This window comes from Equus caballus, chromosome 13 (genome assembly GCF_041296265.1).
Source record: "Equus caballus isolate H_3958 breed thoroughbred chromosome 13, TB-T2T, whole genome shotgun sequence".
Lineage (NCBI taxonomy): Eukaryota > Metazoa > Chordata > Mammalia > Perissodactyla > Equidae > Equus > Equus caballus.
Window position 1 is genome coordinate 25,958,288 of NC_091696.1, and position 12,901 is coordinate 25,971,188.

The 12,901-nt window shown below is 36.3% G+C and overlaps 1 protein-coding gene across 8 annotated transcripts in view; it reads left to right on the top strand.

The window, feature by feature from the left end:
• The window catches only part of AUTS2 (activator of transcription and developmental regulator AUTS2), a 1,156,658-nt gene that overhangs the window by 544,238 nt on the left and 599,519 nt on the right, over positions 1–12,901 (top strand). For 7 of the 8 annotated variants that reach the window (XM_023616830.2, XM_023616828.2, XM_023616831.2 and 4 more), the window contains one exon: positions 2,616–2,651. The exons of the other annotated variant lie outside the window; for it this stretch is intronic. In XM_023616830.2, the coding sequence (XP_023472598.1) occupies positions 2,616–2,651 (36 nt within the window). The remainder of the gene's footprint in view (positions 1–2,615; positions 2,652–12,901) is intronic. 8 annotated transcript variants of the gene reach the window in all.

A 12,901-nucleotide genomic window follows, 5' to 3' on the forward strand; every position in this document is an offset into this window, starting at 1 on the left:
GGAAGGAGAAATCTCTTTGTTTCAGAGATGTTGTTTCTGTTCAAATTCTCTAGCTGTGATTGAAGGGAGCTGGCACTTGGCCAAGAAAAATATGGTGGAGGAGGGAAAATAAAGGGAGGAAACGTCAATGCCGTGGACATTTGACAAAGTAGATTAGAAGGATTTTTCTACAAAGTTCTTTGCCAAGTGTAGAAATCACATATTAGTGCCACAAATCTTTTCCTATTCAAAGAAAATATGGTGAGTACAGTGGGTTCGCAGCTGTGGGTACCCTCTGACTCTAAGTTCTGTATGCTTTCTAGCACATGCTGAAACCTGAGTGGACCTTTAATGTACTTGAGGATCTAGTGTCACTGTTCCTTCATGTGTCTCTCTGTGCATGTGCATGTGTATGTGTGTGTGTAGGGGGGAGTATTTTAAGGCAGGGTGCTTAAATGCTTTGTTGCATTATGATAATTCCTCGGCAGTGCAATCAAATTCATGTCGTAATTAAAGCTGTCAGTTGGAAGGCAAGCCAGTCGCCACGAAAACACAGCATAACAAATGAAGTGAAATGATTCTGCGTGTAGCTATACAATGCTTCGCCAGGCATGAAATTAAATAAGTAATTTGATGTTGACATCAGAAATTGAAATGATACCCACTGTTCCCTCATTCAGTCAGACCTGCATAAACAATAGCCAGAACAAATATGCACAACAAAGCCCTCTTCTCCACCCAGCTCCCTGAGTAATGTACAATATATATGCAAAATGAGTATAACAGAGCTTTCTGAGACCTGAAGGATGTCATTTTCTTTGGTATACAAAAAGATGATATGTACATGCGGGTGGGAGGTGGGTCTTGAGGGGGAACTTCTGCTTCTGGGATAGAATACATTTGCAGGAAAGGGGAAAAAAACCCTGAAATAAACTAGTATCTTATTTTCTCTGAGAAATTCATCCTAAAATGAGTTTACCTCCCAGAGTCATGACTCCAGCCTGGTGGAGATCTAACTTGGCTTTTGCCTTCCTCTGCTCCATGGAGGGCTCTTGGTGCTGAAAACAGATGATGCTGTCACATGGCTAATCAATGCTATGAGAAGCTGTCTCCATGACTTCTTTGGACCTCCTTACATACCATTTATGGGATCAAGAATGCAGCACGATTTTTTTAAAGCAAGTCCAAAGTGCAGAATCACACATCTATCATCCTTCATTCTCCTGAGCTTGTCTGAAACACTGAGGTGAAGAAAGTTTTGCTTTGGGAATTGCATTTAGGAATGTCCTGGAGCACACTATCCTTGTTTGATGTGTATGCTGTTTGTGCTCACAGGACTATATTTCCTTCTCAAAACCAGTTTAAATCAAGAAGAATCATATCTACTATACTTTTGGAAATGTTAAATTTGTCTAAGCCTTAATTTCCCCTGTACAATTCATTCATTCATTTATTTAGACATTAATTCAATAAATACTTATTAAATGTGTGCAAGACGTTGTCCTAGGCTCTGGAGAAGCAATGATGAGTAAACCAGATGGTCTCTGCTGCCTCTAGTTTGCAGAGCAGGGGCAGGACATTTAGGTGAAAGAGCTACAGCTCAACTGAGTAATCATTGCATCAGAGTGAAAGTCAGGCCACTCCAGGAAGGTGTAACACCTGACCCAAGCTAGTCAGTGAGAAGGCCCTGCTGGTACAAGGACGCCTCGCTGAGACCTGAAGACTGCCTCAGCAGTAGCATTCTTTTTGTTTCAAGCTCATTTGTGTCCTCTCTTGTTCATGAAGGGGACACGAAAAATTAAAGAATTTGTAATGAGAGGTTTTAGAAAAAAAAGAAACATACAAACAAGAACTAATCACAGACAAGTTTACAACACAAACCAAGTTCTTTTTTCGGCCTCTTTCTCCAAAGAAGAGATGCCTGGTGTACCTTTCGGAATTATTGTTTTTTTTAGTTCGTTGTGTGTCAGAATTCCAGAAGCCTAAATTGATAATTTTTGTGACTAAAACCTTCAGAAAAATGGTGCCTTTCAGTGCTTCCCTTTACCCACACATTCTTTGCATTTTAGTCTACTAATTCTGTTTACAAAATGTCTCATTTTTGTAAAGCACTCTGTGTGTACTAACTGGCGCCTTTAGGGAATACACTGGCAAGTAGGTCATACACTGGAAAAGTCATCCAAACCCACTGGGCTTTTTATTTTCAAGTCAGTCTGGGCTTTTTCCTCTTGCCTGCCCCTTTGTGGCCACAAAACTGAGTAGCTTGAGACCAGGACATTGAATGTCAGCAAGTCAGGGAGGCAGGCTGATGCATGTCTGTTTAGTCTCAGTGCAGGACGAAATGCCATCATTAATTCATTACTCAGCTGCCTGTCAAATAAATTGGCAATTACGTCCACTGCAGAAGCTTGGAATTCAGTAAATAGCACGTTAGCATCTCTGAGTTGTTGAGAGATGTAAAGGGGAAAATTAAGCAACACAGTATTTGTATCAGTAGCAGATGACAAGGGGCAGCATACACTGCTTATGTGATGTAGTGATGAAAAGCCTGCAAAGGGCTGGTAATGAGCTGTGTGGATTGGAACGTGTTAAAAGCCATTGCTGATTTTCCACTTTGTCTTTATGCTTTATTGCAGAGTTCAGCTCCTTCCAGCTTGGGAACAGGCTACTTCGTAAGTTTATCTCTACTTCCACATGTGTGCCTTGCATTGGCATTGATTTACTTCTATAATGTATGCTCATTAGGATGTGGAAAATATCGAAGAAATTCCCTCTCAGTCCTAAAGAGCAGACTGATATCCATCGTTCTGTTAACAATTGTTCTTATTTTTAAAATATAAAACTTGCTGGGCCCTTGGGATCATAAGTAAGTCTGAGATGTGTGTCTGGTTCCTGGCACCCGGGACATTTGCTCCTTACCTGGCCGTGAGAGGAGGGAGATACAGGGAAAACTGATGGCTCATGCCACCTTCCTACATAGTTGTCTTTTAGAAAGAAGTGACATGGAGGGTGGAATTCAAATTATGCATTGAGGTATTTATTCACTTATAAGGTTTCTTGAAGAAATTCCCACCATTTACAATGAATTGCCATTTTTTTTATTTTGATGAGATGTGGTGTTTAATAGGTGGCCTTTAGATTTTCTTTCAGCAATTACTAAACTCCTCATTTTAGCAAATATAGGTGTATTTTATTTCTAGACCTTATTCTCTGTCTTTTGGGAGGGGTAGAGATGGTAACATACCTTAGGGAATATCACAATATTTCTCATAGAGATATTATCACTGTTTCTTTTATTTATAGCAAAATTATCCTTTTTGGATTCATTAATCCCTTCCAAGATATAAGCAAAAAAGAGTTACAAATAGGCATTATTTACACAACAGGATAATATGCCAGTGTAGAGGTTTGTTGTGAAATTTAAAGGAATTGGATTTGTGTTTTAAATCGTGAACACTGATATACTCTTAATACCTGCTCAACATTTTCGGAGAAAATAATGAAATCATGAGTATAAAATAAAGTCGAAAATAATTACTGGTTCAGTTTAGTTACCTTGAAATTTTTCCCCTCTAAAATGCCAATTACTGTGGTTTTCTTCTGCCTACACATTTCCCTCCATACATTTACATTAAATATATGAAAGCCAGCATAATCTCATTGAATAATAAGTCTTTTTCGAGGTTGGTAGAAATGACATTTTCTGAATGTTGATTTTTTTTTTTCGGTCTTAATCGATGATATGAGGAGAAAAAGGATAAAGAATTTTTGGTACCTGCTTAATACAGTCAGCGCGCTTATCCTTGCTCCTTATTGTGGCTGAATATTCATGTTTACAGAAACAGGCAGGATGCTGAAGCAGTATTCTGCTTCAGCAGTCGAAATAACAGAAGTCATCCCATCTGCCATCTTTTCACACCAGGCTGAATGTGGGTTGAGATGCTGGAAGTAAAATCTGGAGACTACCAATGTCTATTCTCTATCCAAAAGCTAAATTCTCTCTGCTTTCTTCAGCAGAACAAGGCCAAAGCACCTAACTTAGCCCTTGATGACTTGCAGACTGAACATTCTAGTATTTTTTTTATTGTCAATATGATCATTCTGAAGGTCATGTCTAGAAACAGCGAGAAGTTTATTAAGCTTTTTGTCACTTATTTTTCCATTTCTGGGAATGTTTATTCTAATTCTCTGATAATACACTCTTATGAATAAAGAGTCTTTGCAATTATGAGTCTTAAATAGTTTTTACATTTACACAGTGTTGGGTGAGTATAAATGTTTTGCCTTATTTTGGTAAAATTATTCTTGGTATTACTTTGCTTATATAAAAAAGTCTGTAGTATTACTAGCTTACATGGAGAAGATACATACCAGATGTATGTTCGGCTCTCAACTATGACAAAAATGTGCAACTTAGAATGTGTTTCCAATAATATGATTATTATATCAGAGTGCAAAATGCATTGATAGGATTGCCAAGTCCTCATCAAAAAGTCTTCTATTTCAGTTTTCATTCTAACAATATCACACGTAATACTTAATTTCAGGTGCTAATTTCAACGTCTCTGAGTTTCACACTTTTGAGTGGAAATAGTATATTCACAACTTATAGTGTTTTCATGCCTACATATTCTTTGTACTGTGCTTTATGATTTGTGGTGCTGTAATAGCCTTTACCTCTGTCTGTAATGAAGGCTAACCATCAGGTAAGTGGAATGCTGATTCTTTGACTCTCTTCAGCATCTCTTTCAAGTGTGGACAAAGGCAAATCACCTGCAGAGTTAATGAGCTATTAATGCAATTGAACCATAATGTGAATTCTGGCATAAGAAAACTGAAGGCACTCACCTCTTCGGTTTAACAACCTGGAACTATTTTCTTAAATACTGTCTCATGCCCCAACATTACTCTAACTACAGAATCTTCTTTCATTTAGCTTTTATGCTCCTGTAGAGTTTTTAATGAACTAAGGTAAAATGTTGACCATTGTGTATTCTAATAAAATAGATACCCACCTGAGTATATGCATGTGTGTGTGTATGTACATACACACACACTATGTTCTACTTTCTTTTAGTTCTTTTCATTTATTGGTAGTGATAAGTTAAAGGTTTTGAAGAAGTCTTTATTTTTGATTTAGTTATATTTGTTTATATCCTTGGTTTTGTGTTCCAAAGATGTCTGCTTAGGTCTGTCACTTTTCCAATCCATTTATAAGCTGAAGATTTGAGAAATGAGAACAGCAGCTAAAATCAGTATTTACATAAGCATATTGCAAAGAATTCTTAAAGTAGACAAAATAGAGAAGGATTGGAACAAACTTCACATTTTTGGGAGCTTTTGAATAATGTGAGTGTTATACACACAGACACGCACATATATATATTCATTACAGACTCATGCACAGCTCATACTCTAAATATAAATGGAAGTATAGTCTAGTTGGAATCTATTTGCTTTTTCTTTTTGGCAAGAGTACTAAAACTTGTTGGAGTGTGTAGGATTTTTTCTTTTTTTAAAAAACATTAATACAGTGAACACATTCTTTTCAGTTTAAATGTTTTTGGCTGTAGTCTCTTCTTATACATGAATCTGAAGTTTATTATGCATAGCAGATAATTAAGAACCTAGAGACAGAATGAGCTGAAGACTAGTTGTACGCCTTGGGCAAGTTGTTTGATGTTTCTGAGTCTGTTTCCTCATCTGTACCTACCTAATAGAGTTGTGGATATTAAATGGGATAAGATATTTCATGCACACAGAACAGCACTTGATAATAGTAAATAATAAATGTTGTCTTATGTTATTCCCACTACGGTGTGTGATGGAATTATCTTGGTCTCATTAAGTGGCTGTGCAATGTTGTGGTGATAGAGAATTACCACCAAAAAGTAATGATATGAAAGTAAATTTTGTAATTTGTGACTGTAGAATAGGAATATTTTATTTTCCTTTCATTCTTGTAGCTTTCTCAGAAGCCTAGGATTTTGTTTGATCAGATGTGTACCAATTTATTCTGTATGTGAACATAAAACAAATAAGGAATTCACTCTTTATGATCCTCTATGATAACAATGATGTTGGAATTAACTATCTATAGGCTGTTGACAAATTATGGTTGTTCCCTTTAATTTGTCTAGGTCTTGGGGTTGGGCTGGGAGGTTAAGAAAGACCTGTTCAACATATTCAGATTATATGAAGTTTTGTCACATGCTTGCTGCTCTCTGATACCAAAAAGAAAAGTGGATGCCCTGGCATACCTAAATGAAGTAACTAAAGGCAATAGAGTGAAAAGACTAGTAAAAACATCTCATGGTTGCCAGTGATCTGGTGTGTCATCATATGAAAGATCTGGACTCATTCTTTACAAGCATTTGACTCTGTATACCAGTAGTTGGGAGCTACCATTGGGGTAGGAGTGAGTTACTTATCAGGCTGAACTTCAACCCTGGTATAAAGGAAACCTTTATTCAGCTGACATGTCCTGCCTGCTTCTCTGGATAATTTTCAGCCTTCTTCTAGGTTTGACTCTTAAGTGTCTTAGACCCATAGTCTCAAATAACTTGGATCTTGCTTTTGTAAACTCCAGTGATCCAGAGATTTTTCTTAATGGTTCTCAGCTAATAATTTTCATATCATGCATTGGATCACATCTAATGATAGATGCACTTTAAGGTTATCAAGGAAACCAAGCTACTTCTACCTTGTGATTAGAACTACTACATTATATAATAAAGGGAAATTGTGTAGTGGTACACATCTTAAAATGGGATTTGTGTAATTAACTGTTTTCCTGTGCAGTTGAATTACTTAAGAAGTTGTGTTGATAGTGCTGGTAACAAGCAATATGTGCAAGATATTGACCTGTGGCTTTCTATTCAGAGTTATAAGGTCATAAAAGAATTAACTTCTTTGCTCCGTTCTAAGTTTTTGACTATAGGCCTTTGAAATAGCTCCTGTTTTTCTTTGCTGTAATTTGTATAACTCACAAAACTGATTTGTGATATTCTGTATAACTGTAGTTGCTTCTCTTTAAATCTCAGAGTGGATTTTATTATTAAGTGAAGATGGAATGAGTTTCTTTCAAAAGATCAGGCCTTTTTTGTTTTTTTACATAATTGTTTATTTAATAGATCAGCCTTTCTTTAAACATGAACTTCTTTTTAATTTTTTTATTGAGGTATAAATGGCATACAATATTATATTAGTTTCAGGTGTATGACATAATGATTCAATATTTGTATAATTGCTACCTGATCATGACAGTAAGTCTAGTTAACATCCATCACTATACATAGTTACAAAGTATTTTTTTCTTGTGATGAGAACTTTTAAGATCTATTCTTTTAGCAACTTTTAAATATGCAATACAGTATCATTAACTATATTCGCTGTGCTTTACATTGCATCCTCATGACATATCTATTTTATAACTGAGAGTTTGTACCTTTTGATTCGCTTCACCCATTTCACCTATATCTGTGAGTGTGTATGTGTGCTTTTTAGAGTTCACAAATGAGTGAGATCATATGGTGTTTGTCTTTCTCTGTCTGGCTTATTTCACTTAGCCAATACCCTCAAGTCCATCTGTGTTGTAGCAAACTGCAAGGTTTTATTCTTTTTTATGGCTGAATAATACTCCATTGGATGTATACGGTATTTTCTTTATCCATTCATCTATGGATAAACACTTTAGTTGTTTTCATATATTTGCTATTGTAAATAATACTGCAGTGAATATCGGGGTGCATATATTTTTTCGAGTTAGTGTTTTCATTGTCTTTGGATAAATACCCAGAAGTGGAATTGCTAGATCATATGGTAGTTGTATTTTCAATTTTTTGAAGACCCTCCATGCTGTTTTCCATAGTGGTTGCACCAATTTACATTCCCACCAACACTACACGAGGGTTCCCTTTCCTTTGCATCCTTTCCAACACCTTGTTATTTCTTGTCTTTTTGATAATAGCCATTCTAACAGGAGTGAGGTGATCTCTCGTTGTGTTTTTTTTTTTTATTTTCGTTTTTGGAGGAAGATTAACCCTCAGCTAACTGCTGCCAATCCTCCTCTTTTTGCTGAGGAAGACTGGCCTTGAGCTAACATCCACTCCCATCTTCCTCCACTTTATATGTGGGACGCCTACCACAGCATGGCGTGCCAGGGTGGTGCCACGTCCACACCCGGGATCCGAACTGAGAAACCGCGGGCTACTGAAGCCGAACGTGCGCACTTAACCGCTACGCCACCAGGCCGGCCCTGTCGTGGTTTTGAGTTTCATTTCCCTGATGATTAGTGATGTTGAGCATCTTTTCATGAGTCTTTTGGCCATCTGTAAGTATTCTTTGGAAAAATTTTTACTCAGATCTTCTGCACATTTTTTAATTGCATTGTTTGGTTTTTTCTATTGAACTGTATGAGTTCTTTATATATTTTGGATATTATCAGATATATGATCTGTAAATATTTTTTCCCATTCAGTAGGTTTTCTTTTGGTTTTGTTGATGTTTTGCTTTGCTGTGCAGAAGCCTTTTAGTTTGAGGTAGTTCTACTTGTTTATTTTTGGTTTTGTTGCCTTTGCTTTTGGTGTCAGATCCAAAAAATCATTGCCAAGACCAATGTCAAGGAGTTTAGCACCTATGTTCTCTTCTTGGAGTTTTATGGTTTCAGGTCTTACATTCAGCTTCTTAATCCATTTTGAGTTAATTTTTGTGTATGGTGTAAGGTAGTGGTCCAGTTTTATACTTTTGCATGTAGCTGTTCAGTTTTCCTAACACCATGTATTGAAGAGACTGTCCTTTCTCCATTGTATATTCCTGGCTTCTTTGTAAATTAATTGACCATGTATGTGTGAGTTTATTTCTTGGCTCTCTCTTCTCTTCCATTGATCTATGTGCTTATTTTTATGCCAATATCATACTGTTTTGATTACTACAGCTTTGTAATATAATTTGAAATCAGAGAGTGTGATGCTTCCAGCTTTGTTCTTTCTCAAGATTACTTTGGCTAATTGGTGTCTTTTGTGGTTCCATACAAATTTTAGGATTGTTTGTTCTACTTCTGTGAAAAATGCCATTGGAATTTTGACAGGGATTGCATTGACTTTGTAGATTTCCTCGGATAGTATAGACATTTTAACAATATTAATTCTTCCAGTCCATGAACATGGAATATATTTCCATTTATTTGTGTCTTCTTGATTTTGTTTTATCAGTGTCTTACAGTTTTCAGTGTACAGGCCTTTCACCTCCTTAGTTAAATCCTAATTTTCCTAGGTATGTTATTCTTTTTGATGCAGTTGTAAATGGGATTGTTTTCTGAATTTCTCTTTCTGGTAGTTGATTATTAGTGTATAGAAATGCAATAGATTTTTGTATATTGATTTTGTATCCTGCCGCTTTACTGAATTAGTTTATTAGTGCTAACAGTTGTTTTGGTAGAGTCTCTAGATTTTTCATATATAATATCATGTCATCTGCAAATAGTGATTATTTTGCTTCTTCCTTTCCAGTTTGGATGATGCCTTTTATTTCTTTTTCTTGCCTAATTGCTCTAGCTAGGACTTCTAGTACTATGTTGAATAAAAGTGGTAAGAGTGAGCATCCTTGTCTCATTCCTGATGTTTCAGCTTTTCACTAAACAGACACTTCTGACTTGTCTTTCAGTAAGTTTTAAGCACCTTCTCTGTCAGTCACTGTTCTAGGTGTGGGTTATAAATATGATAGGCCCTGGCCCTTCTCAAGGCATTTAGTTTACTGTAAACCCAGATCCTTTCCTTCCTTTATGATGCTTTTAAATATTTCTGGCACGTTGTATTTAAGTAAGCAGATTTGGGCTCTGCAGAGAACGTAGCATTGTTTATAATGTTCCTATGGGTTTTAACTGTAGAAGTGCAGATACATCAACTTAGCGTCGACTGCATCCCCATCCAAAGCAGAAGAAAGTCTTCTTCCTCCCCGCCTGCCACTACTTGTGGTAATGCTGGGAGAAAATTTTGTTATTCAAATAGTCATTCATAACCTGTTGATTACTTACATTTAAGATAAATAATGCTAAGTATTCTTAACACGTCTCTCAAATAAGACTCTAACATTTATATTTATTAGTAATTAGCTCCGAGTTAATGAATACTGGACATTACTTACTGACAAGTTTCCATTATAATGGAAATATTTTTTAAAATCTTAATTCCATTTAGAATCCCATCAGGGGTATCCAGTTATTATTGGGGCATTTGGGATTATTGGTAAAGACTGAGTTGGGAAACAGTTCACCAGATGGAGAGTTCAATTCATTTTAACTCTCAAGTGTATATTAAACATCTATTCTTAATTCCTAAGATAAATGAGATTTAAGCTTGGGTGTCAAGACCAGGGTACATAGTTGAATTTGATACAAGGGAAACTGATCAGACCTATGAGAAGTGTTAGTAGGGCACCTGGGAGTATCTGTTGGGTCGGTTAATTGTAGGAGGCTTAAGTTGTGCAGAATTTGATGGATGTTTAGATTTTCAACAGATAAGGAGAAGGTTGAACAAAGTTTGAGGCAGAGGGAGCAGCAAAAACAAGAGGGCAGAGAAACAGCATCATAGTAAGGAATTGGTTTGACTGTATCACATTTCTGGAAAAAGGTCGAAGTTAGGTTGGTTAATTACAGTGAATGTGGAACTAAGCTGGGAAGGGAGTTTGTTAAATGGGAAGGAGATGGTTTATAGGTAGACCCAAACTTGACTTACTGACCTGTTAAAAATGAGAGATGTTAAATCAAGGATTGATGGCTATCATGCTTCTTTTACTTGGAATAGGAATCCCAGGGAGAAGAAATTCAATTTTATAAAGATAATCAGTTTGAAAGTTAGACTAGGTAGTTCAAAATTTAAGTGCATATATATCTTCAGTGATAGTTTAAAGAGGTGACCAAAATAACAGGGAAAACAAATCATTGCCACCCAAATTTAAATTTATATTAATACATATAAAAAAGAAGTAGTACCTTGTAAGAACTTCAGTATGTCCTTGAGATTCAGCTTTATGCCTATCACAAAATATCTTTGAGATGTGGTTGTAGATGTAATTTCCCTGAGTGACCCCTAACAATTACCCAAAGAGTCACCGAAGTAGATGTGACACATTGGCCTCAGAGGCCTATTCTGTATCCAAAATGAGTACTAAAATGTTTTATTATGTAATATGTAATACACAAAAAATATTTGGTGTGAATATGTTGTTTTGGTTATAGTAGTAAAACAAAAACCTTGGAACCCATCACTCAACTTAAAATGTAGTACGTTACTAATGCTTTTGAAAGTACCTGTGTACTATGCAGAAACATCTAGGCAAATACAGTCAGTTGCTCTTCCTAACGGTAAACAGTTACACATTTTTTAACTATAACCTTTAAAATACTACCCTGAACGGTATTTGTCTCCTATAAAGTACGAAACCAGAACCTACACTTTAGTAGGGGTTTTGTGAGGTTAGGAACCACAGACTTAATCTTTATTACGCTGGAGGGTTGATTTATACCTCAACTAAGTATCTACTTTCTGACAGACTCTTCCACGTAGTCATAGATAAACTCTCTAATTTCAAGGACCTTAGACCAAAAATATAATTCTGTATTCCATCTCCAATTGTTACTCTTTTTTCCATGTTTTTGATTGGTTGTTAACACTGTAGTTTTGGGAAGGGGATCATTGAGCCATAAGCAACACACCCTGATTAAGTGAACATTACAAGTTAAATTCCGATCAGCAGACATTTAATCACATGTAGAATCTCTACAATGGGATGACTCTTCACGCTCACAGTGTGGAAGTTGTCTTCTGTCTTTACGCCATTTTTAGCTTCAACTTCTCATTCAGTGCAAGGGAATTGGAAATTTGGTAACAGAATATCAGATGAGAAAGGATCAATTAGTGTCTCCAGTTGCCTATAATCCCTTAACACTCTCGTTTTCTCAGCATTTATATGAGGGAATAGGCTAAGTATTTTTAAATATTTGCTATCTACAGGAATCTATATTGTTGGCTATTGCAAACTCTACTTAAGGGGATAAGATGAAAACCCAGGTGCTTCTGATGGATGTGGGGAAATAACCCTCGGACTGGTCTCCTGTGCTCTCAGCCCGCCTCCCTTGCTCTTCAGATTTGGAGAAAATAAATCATTTTGGAGAAAGAAGATTTTATCAGCTACTGGATTAGGTAATTGCTAAAGGGCCATTGGTGAAATATGTCAAGATCCATGATTCTAGCTACGTTACACCTAATTGTCTGCCACTTAGGTGTAAGTAAGCACTGTGGGACCAGTGCTTTCAATTGGTTTTGCTGCCTTTCTTCACTGTCCCTTGAACTACGGGCACGGGAGGCCATAGTCCTCTTACTCCTTAATGAAGACTCTTCAGGGTCAGCATTGAAAGAAGTCCAGATTTTGTTTGAGTGACCAAATCTACCTTTCTTTGAAATTAATAATGAATAATGTTTTATATTTGTGTTATTAAGTTAGCACATAGAAATATTGAAGCTGTAGGCTCATTTTGCTCAATAGCTAATATATCCTGTTGATCATAGAGATGATGCAGTAAAGGCTTTAGCAAAGTGCATTGACAATCCCAGAGGGAGCAGACAGGTAAATTCAGAATGTAACTTTATTTCTCTTTTCATTTCTTTTTTAACCTGATACTTGCTTTAAGGAAGGTTGTCTTATCTTTGTTGGAGAGACAAAGTAACAGAGTAAACCTTATGGTTTACTACCCACACAACCTTTATTTTCATAGATTTATCTGGCCTGGAGTTTTATGGACTATCAATCAGAATCTTTCAGATCAAAGGACTCATTCCTTTGCTTAGCTGCTTTAAAAAATATTTTCCCCGAAATTGTAAATTAGATGCCTGTCAATCCATTGCATAAGAAACTTATAGCTTGG